The sequence below is a fragment of the Eubalaena glacialis genome, chromosome 15, assembly GCF_028564815.1.
Source record: "Eubalaena glacialis isolate mEubGla1 chromosome 15, mEubGla1.1.hap2.+ XY, whole genome shotgun sequence".
Classification (NCBI taxonomy): domain Eukaryota; kingdom Metazoa; phylum Chordata; class Mammalia; order Artiodactyla; family Balaenidae; genus Eubalaena; species Eubalaena glacialis.
In genome coordinates this window covers 72,216,666-72,230,403 of record NC_083730.1, presented here as the reverse complement: position 1 = coordinate 72,230,403, position 13,738 = coordinate 72,216,666, and the positions used below count along the sequence as shown (strand labels likewise).

Below are 13,738 nucleotides of genomic sequence, written 5' to 3'. Positions count from 1 at the left end.
TGCCCTGACTAGAGAGAACTGGAGACCCCCACAGCCCCAGCTCAGCCTCCCTGAAGCCCCCGCGTCAGACCCTGGTACCCACACAGAATCCAGGGGCTGGAGCAAAGCTGGCTTCAAAAGCACTTTGGTTTTTCCCGGCCTCCTGAGCCCTTCCCCGTCCTGGCAGCCCCTCTCACCCAGTGGGGTTCCCTCCTCCCTGAGGCTCACTCTTCAGATTTAATCTAGTCTTTGATCTCACTTTCTCTCTAAACCCTCAGGCCCTTCACCATCCCTCAGGTGCTGAGAACCAAAGTGCCCAGAGAAGGGCAGGAGGAGGATGAGGAGGAGGAGGAGGAGGCTGAGGACGAGGCCCCCAAGGTACCTCCTTGGCAGATGGCAGGTGAAGGGGAGGGTACACTTCTGAGAGGTGAATCGGGATCTGCACCCAACTTCCCTGAACCTGGCATTGAGGCGGCTCCAGCATCACTGTCCGGGAGGGTGGGGGTCCCTCTGAGCCCAGGATGTCTGCTTGGAGAGCTGCTGGCTTAGAACCCGCCTCTGCTGCCCAGTGAGGGCCCAGGGGATGGATCAGAGGCAGGGCCTTGGAGCTGCTGGGTTCATTAGGCCCAGGAGCCTGGGGCCCAGGAGAGGGTCAGCTGCTGGCCTCCGTGCCCAGGTTGGCAATTCTTGAAATCAGAGAGGCGTTAGAGCCTAAGGGCCCTTTGGAGGTCATCTGGGATGATGGGTTAGAAAATTCTGGTCTTTAGCCGCTAAACTTTTTCTTCAAGTGAAATCTTAACTAGAGCCTCGTATAAAACAGATAAGAGCAGCGCTGCTCAGGTTGAATGGGGCGGCAGCCTGGGACCCCTGGATTCCCCCATGTCCTCCCGCCAGGGTGACAAATTCAGACGTGTCCGGGGCCAGGCCACCAACGTAAATGAGTAGCGGGGCCTGATGGAAACTGAGGTGGGGGGACACACACGCCCTGCCCAGGGGCTCCTCAGCACTGTGGAGGCCCGGACCCTCCAGGACTTTCCCTTCTTCCAGGCAAGGGATCAGCCTGGATTTTTATGTCAAATCCTGAAGTTTTCAAAAGTTACTAATTCCCCTTGTTTTGTTTTTGTTTTTGTGAAACAGCTCGGGCCCCCAAAGCCTGTCTGTGGTCCTTGGGTCCCGCTTTCTCTTGCTAGTCCAGTCTCTCCCCACCTTGGCACAGGGCGGGCACTCCTGCAGCCCATTGCTTGTGGCGCCAGCGGGGGGAGGAGTCGGCTTCCAGGGCGCTCTCTTGGGTTTCCAGGCCCCGTGTGATCTCTCGTGGCGGCCATCCTGGCCTTCCCCCGTTGCTCCCACCTGTCATCATCGTGCTCCTGCTATGATGGAGCCATCTTTAGCTGCCTCTCTTCTGGAAATTGGTGGGAGGGTCAGAGGAGGGGCTTCTGGTGGAAACCTTGGACCGTAGCAAGCCGGCTCCATTCTGGGGCATTGCCCAGCCGCACTGTGGCTTAGCCCCACTTCTGGCATGGGGGTGTCACCAGGATTGGGCCAGGTGCAGCCTCACCTCAGCTTAGGGAAATGGGGCAGCTCATGATTCTTTTCTCCCCTCCCCTCCACAGCCTGACCATTTTGTGCAGGACCCTGCAGTGCTGCGGGAAAAAGCAGAAGCCAGGCGCATGGCCTTCCTGGCCAGGAAGGGGTGAGCATTTAAGAGGCTGTGTTGGTGGGAAGGGGAAGCCCAGCCAACCACAAAGGAAGCCCACACACAAACCCCAGGTGCTTTACATGTGTTAATTTTGTTCTGGCAACAGACCTATGAAGTAGCTACTATTACCATTATCCTTGTTTTACAGATGAGGAAACTGAGGCCCAGACATGTTAAGTAACCCACCAAAGGTCACACAGCTAGTAGGTGGTGGAGCAAAGATTGAGTCCAGGTGGCCTATCTCTGGGGTCCACACTTGTAACCATTACTTGATAGACACTCCAAGGGGTTTATCACCCAGTGTGGGAGCATGATGTGTCCACAGCTCGCTGGTGTCAGGCAGAGTGTAAAATGTGGAAGAGCCCAGACAGACAGACAGACACGTATCCTTTATGGCCGAGAGAGGCATGTTAGGGACGGGGCATGTGAGCTGGGCCCTTAAAGGTGGAAAGTGTGCAAAGGAGTTTGTCATGTGAGGGGAAAAAGGCAAGAAAGCTCAGGGTGGTCAGGGAGGGGGGCCTTCGGAGGGGAGCTGGGAACAGGTAACCAGAGACTCCTCTAATTCACCCCCTTGTCTTCCTGGGGGTGGGGTGTGGTCCAGAGGGCCCAAGGACCTGCCCCAGGTCCCTCTTCTACTTAAAGCCAAGCCAGGGGTTTCAAGCCCAGTCCCCCATCCTGGCCCTGGGACTCTCACAGCCCTGCCCACTGGGTGCAGGGGGCCTAACCAAGTGGGGAAGACATTGGATCTCATTCTGAAGGCAGCCGGGAGCCACAGAAGGTTGTTGAGCAGAGAGCAGAGTGACTCTGACCTCTGATCCATCACAGCCCCCTGAGCACAGAGCTCTGGGTAAACCCAGCAGCTGATGTGGTCTGAAGAGGCCCGAGGTCATATCTGAGTGCACTCGGTCTTGGGAGGCCACCAAGCAAGGCCCTGGGGTGTAGAACTGGAGTCCTACCTCATCTGTATCACGTGGCCCTGGGTGGAGAAGAGAGGGGCCCATCCCCAGGCCCTCGTCCTCTCTGCACTGTGGGCTGCGTTCATCCCGCTAGCTGGTCCACCCTCAGAGCTTAGCCAGAGGCCCATCGGGAGGCAGGGCTCAGAGGAGAGTAAACAGAGGGCACGGCGCTGGCCGGAGCGCCCACAGCCCTGCCCCTGCTGGGCTCCATTTCTCCTCCCCCTGGAAGCTGGGACGGGGGTATCCCGGCCCAAGCTTTGTGTCCTCTCCCAGGGACCTCCGAGGAAGGCAAAGGGCTCTTCCCATCAGGGCCTCCTCCTTCGGCTGATGGGTTCTTGTGGGGGCGGGTTGTTGCTCCCTCAGGTACCGGCATGACAGCTCGACGGCAGTGGCTGGCAACCCCCGGGGCCACGGGCAGAGCCGAGAGACAACACAGGAACGCAGGAAGAAGGAATCCAGCAAGGCCACACGAGCCAACCACAACCGGAGAACCATGACTGACCGCAAAAGAAGCAAAGGCATGATTCCATCCTGAGGCCACTGCGCCAGGGCCAGCCGGACCTGCCAGGCTGAGGTACCGTAGCCTGGGGCCTCCTCGCCAGTTGGCCCCCTGCCAGGCCCCACGTTCAAGTCCACCCCTCGACAGCCTCAGCTTCGCAGCCCCTGAGAAGGCCGCCTCGTCGTCTGCCAGCCAGCCGTGAGCGCCATCCTGCAGAACACACAGTGCCTTATCCACAGCAGAGGAACCGAGCGGCCAGCGCGCAGGTGCAAGGGACGGGGTTGGAGCCCCAAGGCCAGCCCCCAAACCTCGTGCAGCCGGACACCACGTCCCTTTATCCCTGGACGGCAGGAAACCTGTGTATTCAAAAACAAAAAAAAACACACAAAAAAAAGCCCTGCGAATAAAGTTTTGACCCTTTCAAGAAATGATCCGTGCTGGACCTGTGACCCGCTCCCCCTGTGTCCTAGTGCTTCGATGACAGCCGCCGTCAGGAGAGGAAGGCGGCAGGGCGGTGCTCTTTTCATCAGCCTTTCATGCTTGCCTCTCATTTTCACCCCTCCTGATCTCGCTTTGCCTCACTGTGTGGCCCAGAGAACATCACTCCCTTCTCTGAGCCTCTGGTCCCTGCCTGCGGAAGCAGGGGCTGAGCGTGTGAGGCCCTGCAGTCCTTTCCGTGAGCTTGTTCAGTCCCCACGACCGCCACCGTAGGAGGTAGGTAGGTACGATTTTCAGCCCCATAGTACAGATGAGGGAGGCCAGGCACTGAGAACTGAAGGTGGCTGCCCGCCCACAGCCAGGAGGTGGGAGAACAGGGATTTGACACCCAGTCTGACCCCTGGCCTTTTCAGGGTCCTGGGCCCCCATGGGTGGTGTCATCTCCATGTCATAGCTGCCCAAGGATGGTGGGCCAGTGGCCAAGCCAAAACCAGAACTCAGTGCCTCCTGGTTGCACAGACGTTCCATTAAATCCTCCAAAATCAAGGGGTCGGAGACAGGAAGAAACAAGTGACGATGTCACTACCAAGTCCTGTTGAAGCGAGTGGGACTTGGGCCTTGTTCCTCAAAGCCCCCTCCCAGGCATGGCCAACCAGCTCCTAGCATGGCCGCAGCTGCCAGACATCCCGATTCTTGGGCCGCCCAGAATGTGGCTGATCGGTGGCGGATCAGCAGCAGGGCATTTGCTGGGCTGACCCCCCACCAGCCTGGCCTGGAGCCATCGGTGGAAGCCAGGGCCCCTGCCCAGCTGGACCTTGACAAATCACCCTAGATGCTAGTGCAATTTATTTGCACATGGTTAGGATGAGAGTCTGAAGCAGCGAGGCAGACAGGCACTTGATGAATTGGTTTTGTTAGGTCAGCCTGCACAAGTGGAAATCAATAGCAATTCCTCTGTCGAGCCAGTTCTCTCGGTGTGTTTGAGATGCAGAGCAGATATGGAGGTGGTGTCCTCTCCTCGCGCTTTCAAATTAGCTGAGATCAGGCCCAGGGACCGCCGTCCTGACAGGCAGCAGGAAGACTCTGTTTCCTCCTGGAGGCATTTGCCAGGGACCCAGCTCAGTGGCAGGCCCATTTTTTTTTCTCTCTCTGAGCTGCTCAAGCCCAGCCCTTGGCCCTGGAGCGAAGTAAGGTGGGTTGGGGGGGCTCCTGGGCTTTACCTGCCTTACCTGTTACTGTTTATACAGCCCCTCACACCTTCACTTGTCATCTGTACCTCCTGACCACCTGGAGTTCAGGCTTCACATTAGCCTCCTGGTTTAAAGGATTTGAGAAGACGGGGGATTTTTGAAATTTTCCAGAAAGTAGTGCTAGGTCCAACTTAGTCTCCCTTGAAGAATCACCTCAAGGTGATTTTCCATTTCAGATCATGAGGGCATCCTTTCGGGCTTGCTTTGGAAACAGCTCAGGGGTCATCCAGAATAGTGCTGGCAGACGTACCCCTTCACCTCTTGGGGCCTCAGTTTTCCTATATATAAAGTGGGTACATTGGACCAGATGAATGGTTTCCACTTGGTGCCAATTAGATCCACCGAGGAGGCCCCAGGGTGTAAGATGGGCAGCATTATAAGTGAAGTGGGATGGAGGCTCTGAACCCTGCCCACTCAGTCACTGGGCCCTACCACCCCCATGACTGCTCCTAAGCAGGAATTTTCTAAGTGCCTTCTCTGTACCCTGGCAGAGAACATGACTATCACAGGCATTTCCCAGGAAGCTTTTAAGACCTTGTGCCTCCAAGAGGACTTAAGACTTGAGTGTCTTTGTCTCTAGTCCATGATTGGCAGTGACGGTGGACATGTCATTTTGAAGAGTGCACCTGTGCCTCTGTGAGGTGGGTGGGCAGAGCCATTCAAAGGGGCCCTGGCAGCCTAGGGAGGGCAAGTAACATGCCCAGAGCCCATGGATACAGATCCTTTCTGAGTGGCCCTCTGAGATGGCTAGGTGCAGTTTGGAAGAGTAAATACTTGGCAAGAACCTGCCTATCCCAGCCACACCAGAAGCTTGGGTTAAATAATACAGGGAGAGAAACAAACAAACAAAACTAAAAGTTAAACCCACCAAAAATGCAGGGGGGTGTTGTATAGCCCTTTAACATGATGTCAATGAATACTTGGTAGCAACATAAGAAACTAAATATTCAAGAATTTTAAAAAAAAATTTAAGAATAAATGTGAAAGCAGAGTACATGGTAATGCACCATGATTGTGAAAATGTTAGGAAAAAATTTTTTTGCATTTTTCCAAGTCTGGAAGGGAATGTACATAACTGAAAATGATGATAAGAGCATGGATGACGATGGTGGTGAGACCACAATTATTTGTAATTAGAATAAAAAGCACTTAACCGTGGCCAGAGTTTCTGCCTGGCTCATTCCTTGCATTATCTTGTTTAATCCTCACACAGTAGGTACAGATGAGAAGACCGAGGTACAGAGAGGGTAGGTGGCCTGTCCAAGGTCACACATTTAGCAAGTGACTGAGGGAGGATTTGGTCCCAGGATTGTCTCCTAAAGCCAACTCTTAACCCCGAAGCCACCTACCATTCATTTCCCCCACACCCGCATCCTCTTTACTACTGTTCTTACAAAGAAAGAAAAATACAAGTAGCAGCTGCAGAACAAGAGGATGGGAAATGCCATTTCAGCAGACCAAGCTGATGGGACTCTGATTACATGTATGTTGGACTGTTTGATATTGTCCCCCAGATCTCAGATGCTCTGAGTTCCATTTTTAAACTTTCTATTTTCAAATTCATGTATCCTTTCCTCTGTGTGTCCAGTCTGCCATTAAGCCCACTGAATGATTCTTCATTTTTGTGTCCAGTCTCTCTAAGGCTGGAGGCTAAGATGGGGCTAGCAGAGGCTGGGGAGCACTGAGACCTGCGAGGGGGCCAGGAGGTGGGAAAGTCAAGGGATCCAGGGTGAATGTGGAAGGGGGGCAGAGAAGAGAGAATGCAGTGTTAGGCCGCAGTCTAGAGGTCAAGCAGGCTAAGACAATGGGGCTCACTGCCCAGCTTTTCCAGGAAGTTGTGGGGAGATAGCCAGTGGGAAGAATGGGAAATGAGGAAGAGGAGGCAGGAGAGTGGGCCCACCTAAGAAGGAACTTGATATCAAAGAGAAGGAAGAGGGGGCTCAGAGGTGAGGAGGGAGTGTTGGCATCCAGAGCATGTTTATGGGATCTTTAGAAGGAGCGGGGGAGGTGCCTAGGGGACCCACCTTGGGGAGGCTAGTCCCCAGGGAGGGGAAGGGTGGAGCCAGGGCCCCCGTGGAGCTCTCAGATCAGCCCAGTGGAACGAGGGGCAGCCTGGCATCAGCTCTTACCTAGATCTCTGTGCCGGGGCAGCAGGGAGGGGCCTTGACCTCAGTCAGAAGCTATTGCAATTCTGCAGGCTGAACCGAGATGAAAAATTCAGTCTAAAGGTTACCATCTCCAGCCCTATGTGTGTGTGTGATGAGGGGTGGAGGGATTGTAAAATGAGCATTAAATTCCAACTTCACATCATACTAGAAATTCTCTTTCAACAATCGATAATCATCAAGAGAATTTTACACAGACTGGCAGAACTGGAGAGCCTTAAAGGGCGTTTAGTCCAGAGTTTTTCAACCTATTTAAAACCCCTAACCTGCCTCAATCTCAGGCCCTGGGATTTCAGATTCCACCTCCTCCCCCAGGGATGGGGAAGTTTGCCCTGCTTAAGAATTCACTGGGCTGCTGGGGGTCTCTCCCAGCCCTGGAGGTGGTGTGGAGCTTCACTTGCTTTGGTCTGAATTACAAAGCAACGGGTCCTTAATTCTAGTTCTCCACATATGAAAGTATGACATTGAATATGCTTTGTCTGGCTGCATGAGCCCACCCTCAGCAATCTGACATGTCCCTTAAGTGCTCTGCCATCCCGAGGGGGTAATTATGGTTTTCTCCTCCTTAAAGTGGTTTTCATAGAAGAGCCTGGCAGAAAAAGAGCCTCCAGTGGGATGAGCACCAATCATTCCTGTACACTTAGGAATTTTATTTACAGAGATTACACGCAGGCACCCACCCTCTCTCCCATCTCATGGTCTGATCTACTTAGCGTTCTTTCACATGCACGTTCCCAGGCCTCACGTGTCCATCCTTTTTATTTTTAATTTGCTCATAAAGGTGGCCGGGGTGGTGAAAAAAAGCACTGGATGGAGGGTCAGGAGGCTGGGGCCCAGGTTCTAGACTTTCAATAAGCTGTGTGACCTTATGTCAGTCACTCGGACTCTCTGGGCCTTGATTTCTTCTTGTGCGAAACAGGGATGATCATTCTCTAAGCCCTCTTGCCTCGTGGGGACCAGTAACTGTGAGGGTCAGATGAGGTCACAACTGGGGGACACTCTGAGAGCCGTGAACTTGTTCAGTTGGGAGAGAAGAAAACTGGTGGGCAGCCCTGTCCACTCTGCATTTGTCCAGCCCTGCATTACTCTGCTCTCTTTTAATCACCCTGCCACAAACCTCTTTGCACAAATCACCTGTTATTTCCAGGGGGAGCACATTTCTAAACGTGGGATTCTGGGGTCCCAGGGCCACGAACAGTTTTAGAGCTGCCTCTATCTGTATTTTTCCTGACAGCTCCCACCAGGAGGACAGAATCGGGGATGGCTTTTACCTCCATGGGCAAGTTCTGTCATGAAACAGCCTTCCCCACAGGCCCCTGCCTCTAGGGAGCCTCGGGAACAGTCAAGCTGAGACCCTTTCGGATGGGAGTTTGATTAGTGGCAGGTGAGGCTGCCGTCTGTTCCTGTGACAGGCTCACCAGGTCCACATGACGATGGGCAGAGCCCCGCCCCCAGGTCCAGTCAGCCTGTTACAGGAGAGGAGCAACAGGTGAGGACAAGCTCGGTGACCTGCTAAAGGGGATGCATGTGGCTTGTTACACCTGGAAAACCAGACTCCCCCGCTCAGGAGGGGTCTGCACAAAAAGGCATTGGTTCCTCCCTGAGAGTCGTAACTCAGAGTAACATGCAATGGCCAGGCCAGAACTTTTCCTTGGGGATCTGGGGCTTCTGAATGGCCAGTGGCCTGTTTCGCTTTTGCCATTCAGAGCAGGGGCCAGGCTCTGGGGTCAGAAGCCAGCTGGTCTCAGCCACTGTCTGTCTGTGTGACTCTGAGCAAGGTGGCCTCACCTCTCTGAGCCACAGTTGTCTTGTCTGTAAATTGGAGATGCTGGCAGGATGGCTGGGATAAGGCGTGTATAGTCGTGGCCTGCTGTGAGGTGACCAGTGAACTCGCAGGGCCTTGCTCACAGGGAGCCAGGTGAGGGGTGGCGGGTGCCTCCCACCAATGCTCCAGCCAGCTTTCTGGGCACCCCACGTCTCACCCCCTCAGCACAGCTGCCCTGACTCGTCCAGGGCAGTCTTCCCAGAGGCCTCTGGGCTCAGGATGACCTAGACACACAGGAGCCAGAGAGAGAAGAAGACAGGCACAAGTCAGCCTGGTAAGTATGTGCTGGGTGCCCTGGGAGCCCAGAGGAGGTGCCCAGGGGACTGTAAACTACCTCACTAAGTCCTTGAAACAAAGCCAGTGATAGGTGTGATTATAAGCCTCATTTAGCAGGTTAGTCGCTTGATCATGGCTAAGTCAGGATTCAAACCCAGGTTTGCCAGCCTCCAAAGTCCCTATTTTCAGCCTCTTGGTTTTCCTACCTCTCTACAGTTTGGCACTTGAACCGGAAGCCACAATACTCTACATGCGGTTGGCTTAGCATCAAAAAGAGGATCTATCACCTCCTTCGTTCTAAACACCATACTTCTGTTGATACAACCCCTCTAATAGACTCATTCCATTGACAGAGGGGCAGGGGAAAGGAGAGGAGAGTAGAAAGCCGGGCAGGACCTATTTTCCAAATCCCCACTCTGCCACAGTCTCCCCTGTCTGCCAGTGGAAGGAAAGGATGATCATTGGAGGGCGCAGTTTGAAGGAGGGGTTTCATAAGGAAAGCTTAGTGAACCAAGGAGACAAGGCATCTCGTGGAATTTCAGCCCCAGGGCAGGAAGTGGCTTCTCTGTTGGAAGCCTATACAGGAGGAAGACAGAAGTCTGCTTCGACATCAGGAAGGAAGGAAGATGGACGGAGGCAGAGGACTCTGTTACACAGTGAAAGGTGTGGGGAAGAGAAAAGGTCTGCCTGAGGAAGACACGAGGCCGCTGGGTTTACAACAGTGTTAGAGACACTGAAAACAAGATTGTCAAGGGACACAGAGGGGGACACAGAGGGGAACACAGAAAGCGATCCGTCCTCAGAGGGATGGAAAGGAGGTAGGGAACATGGTTTTAAAGCAGCTGGGACAACGGCGGTGTCGGGGAGGGCTCACTTGGATGATTCAGCTGTACAGTCATCCCCAAAGCTCTCAGCCATCATTTTGTGGACTGAATATGCTAATTAGGTGCTGGTCCCTGAGACTGTGCAGGGAGCCTCCCCACCCCCCCCCAACCCCCCCACACCCCCAACCCCCCCCCCCCCCCCGCCGTTAACTTGCTCGCTGAAGCAATGTAACAAAACTACCCCTGACAGGCCTGTGCTAAGCACAGCACAAGCCTTATCTCGCATGTCTTCCCAAGCACCCTGTGAGGTCTCATTATCGTTATCCCATTTTCCACATGAGGACACTGAGGCTCACAGAGGAGAAGCAACCCGCCCAAAGTCACCTGGCTGTAGAGGCGCAGAGCTGGAGTTCAAACTCGGGCATGTTCTGTTTCCATAATCCATGTGTTTTTGTTGTTGGTGGTGGTGGTCATACCGCGCAGCTCGCGGGATCTTGGTTCCCCGACCAGGGATTGAACCCGCGCCCTCAGCAGTGAAAGCGCAAAGTCCTGGTTAGGACTAGACCACCAGGGAATCCCCATAATCCATGTTTAAGCGCAAGATGAGAGAGCAAAGGGCCCTATTTGGAAGGTGTATTAAGTGAGGTTTGAAGTAGCCTGGATCTTAAATGTCAGGCTGAGGAACTTGAACTTGATCTTATAGGTAGTGGGGAGCTATTAAAGACGTTTGAGCAGGGGAGTTGACCTGGCAGCCTTCTGAGGGTTCAGTGGAGAGGAAGTGTCCAGAGCAGTCGAGGAAGTTTCCATGTAGGAGTCCTGAAGGCAGGATAAGCCAGGAGCAGCAGGAAGGCAGTCAGCACCCTTGTACTCACAGACTGTCGATGGAAGAGCTCCCAGCCGCCGCTCTCTGCATTCCATCATTGCCTTGTCCTTGATGCCGGCTGGAGCCTGCCCTTGGCTTTCAGTCTGTGCATAAATCCAAGCATATCAGGCCAAGGCCTCAGTGAAAAGAGAAAAATGATTTTTACACGGTGTGGAGTAGTGGATATGAGCTCTGGAGCCAACTGCCCTGTTTTTGAACCTCTGCTCCACTCTCACTAGCTGTGTTACCCTAGGCAAGACACGTAACCTCTCTGAGCCTCATTTTCCACCTGTAAAATGGGGTGGAGAGCAGTGCCCACCTCAGATTGAGGATCCAGTGATACAGGGCGTGTTAACGGCATGGGGCCCAGGCCTGGTCCTGGGTGAATGCCTGGAAAACGCAGCTTTGCGTGCGTGTGTGTATGTTTGTGTGTGTGTGTGTGTGTGTGTGATCTTCCGAGTGGGCCAGTGCCTGCCCCTGGTACAGAGTGTTCATCCTTTCCTAACACTCAAGAAGCTGCCATTACTTCCATCTTGCCTGGGGAATTTGTATTCCCTCCAACTTTGCACATTGCTCAGACATTTATTTTATTTTATTTTATTTATTTATTTATTTATTAACATCTTTATTGGAGTATAATCACTTTACAATGTTGTGTTAGTTTCTGCTGTATAACAAAGTGAATCAGCTATATGTATACATATATCCCCACATCCCCTCACTCTTGCGTCTCCCTCCCACCCTCCCTATCCCACCCCTCTAGGTGGTCACAAAGCACGGAGCTGATCTCTCCTCCCCGTGCAATACAGCTGCTTCCCACTAGCTATTTTACATTTGGTAGTGTATAGATGTCAATGCTACTCTCTCACTTCGTCCCAGCTTACCCTTCCCCCTTTCCATGTCCTCAAGTCCATTCTCTACGTGCTCAGACATTTTAAATTCATTGATTTCTGTCCCTTCCTCAGAAGACTTCAAACTCATCTGTAGGACAGTCCTTGTTCCTTGTTGTTGGAAGGGCTGGCTGCGTTATGGGATGGAATCTATTTCTTTTTAGTAACTTACATTGGCCCCCCCTCTACCTTCGTACAAAAGCAGTAACATGCTTGGTGTGGGTCACACAAATAAGCAAAGAAAGAAAAACCAGCAGAAATAATCGCTGTTAGGATTTTAGTTCTCATCCTTCTAGCATTATTTTAGAAAAAGGAATATAAATATTGGTTTTCTACAAAAATGAGATCATTCGACACATGCTGTTCTCACCATTTTTTCAGTTAATAAGACATTGTGAACATTTTTCCAGTTCTCGTCTGCATCCTTTAACAGGCAAAAGCATGTCTAGTTATCTTTATTTTGCAAATTGGATCTTGCAGAGCCCCAGGGAGTGGATGCAGGTATACAGGGCCCGAGGCCTCCATTAAGACAGCATTTACATCTGGCTTCTCCCTCTGGTGGCCCTATTTCCTATCCTTCCTTTGTCAGCCTGAAGGATATTGACCCCAAGGGCACTCCTTAATAAACTTCCTGCACCCTAACTTCCAGCCCAGAGTCTGCTTCCCAGGGAACCCAGCCTGTGATAGGTGGCATTCTTGTGTTTACTGTGGACTAGCCTAGAATGTTCTGAGGGCTGGGCCTTCCTTCTTTCTTTGAGCTGCCGGGACAAATTGGACTCCATCCAGAGCTGAAAAGTTTTGAACCTTGGCAGGCTGCCCTGGAGTGCCAGAAGTTTCCAGGGTAGCCCCTAGCTGGGTTAATTAAGCAGACAGCTGGGTGAGGATTTACTGTACAGTAATCTTTACTCCCCTTGACACCCCTCCAAGATGACAACATCTCCAGAAATAATAAGAATCATAGCTGTCATTGTGAATATCACGGTGAGTATTTTACAGATGAGGAAACCAACTCAGAGAGGGTAAGTAACTTGGCTGAGTTTACACAGCCAGTGAGTGGTGGGGCTTGAATTCTAACGCAGGACTGTCCATTCTAAAATTAGTGCTCTTTACACTTCACTAGAGCTATTCAATAGGAATAATATCAATAATATGACCTTTTGGATTGTTGTTATTGTTCAAATTAAATGACATGTGAACTGCTGAGCACTGAGTACAATGCCCGGCTCATAGTAAATGGTTGATAAATGTAAATCATTAATCAGAACCCCACCCCCACCCCAGGGGCTTCCCTTTCTTCTTAGAATGAAATCCAGGACTTCCCTGGTGGCGCAGTGGTTAAGAATCCGCCTGCCAATGCAGGGGACACAGGTTCAAGCCCTGGTGCGGGAAGATCCCACATGCCGCGGAGCAACTAAGCCCGTGTTCCACAACAAGAGAAGCCACGGCAATGAGAAGCCCGTGCACCGCAACGAAGAGTAGTCCCCGCTCGCTGCACTTAGAGAAAGCCCACATGCACCAACAAAGACCCAATGCAGCCAAAAATAAACAAATAAATAAATTTATTAAAGAAACAAACAAAAAAGAATGAAATCCAAACTCTTTTAGTGTGGCCTACAAAACCACATAGCATCTGACCCTATCATTCCCTCTTTTCCTTCAGTACAGTGACTAAACCAAACTCACATCTACCTCAGGGCCTTCACACTTGCTGTTCTCATTTACTGGAATGCTCTTACTCTGGGTCTTTACCTGACTGAGATTTCTCTTCAAATCGCAGCTCAAATGTCATCTCCATAGAGAAGACTTCCTTGACCATTTAATGTTGCTCTTCAAACCTGAGTCACTCCCTATATGTTACCCAGTTTTATTTTCTTCATAGCCCTTAACATGAGCTATAATTCTTATTTACTTTCTTGTTTACTGTCTGTCTCACCTACTAGAATGCTTAAGCTCCAAGAGGGTAGGGGTCTTTCTGGTTCTCCACTATTTGCCCAAGGTCTAGGACAGTGCCAGGAAGAACAGGCACTCAACAGAGATGTATTGGTTGAATGAATGGTTTCTACCAGTTTGGAGAG

At 52.1% G+C, this 13,738-nt stretch overlaps 1 protein-coding gene across 8 annotated transcripts in view; it reads left to right on the top strand.

The window, feature by feature from the left end:
* The window catches only part of ASCC2 (activating signal cointegrator 1 complex subunit 2), a 41,394-nt gene extending 35,415 nt beyond the window's left edge, over positions 1 to 5,979 (top strand). For all 8 annotated transcript variants that reach the window (XM_061168931.1, XM_061168937.1, XM_061168932.1 and 5 more), the window contains 3 exons: positions 258 to 357; positions 1,593 to 1,672; positions 2,998 to 5,979. In XM_061168931.1, the coding sequence (XP_061024914.1) occupies positions 258 to 357; positions 1,593 to 1,672; positions 2,998 to 3,169 (352 nt within the window). In that variant the 3' untranslated portion in view covers positions 3,170 to 5,979. The remainder of the gene's footprint in view (positions 1 to 257; positions 358 to 1,592; positions 1,673 to 2,997) is intronic.
* The last annotated feature ends 7,759 nt before the right edge of the window (positions 5,980 to 13,738 follow it).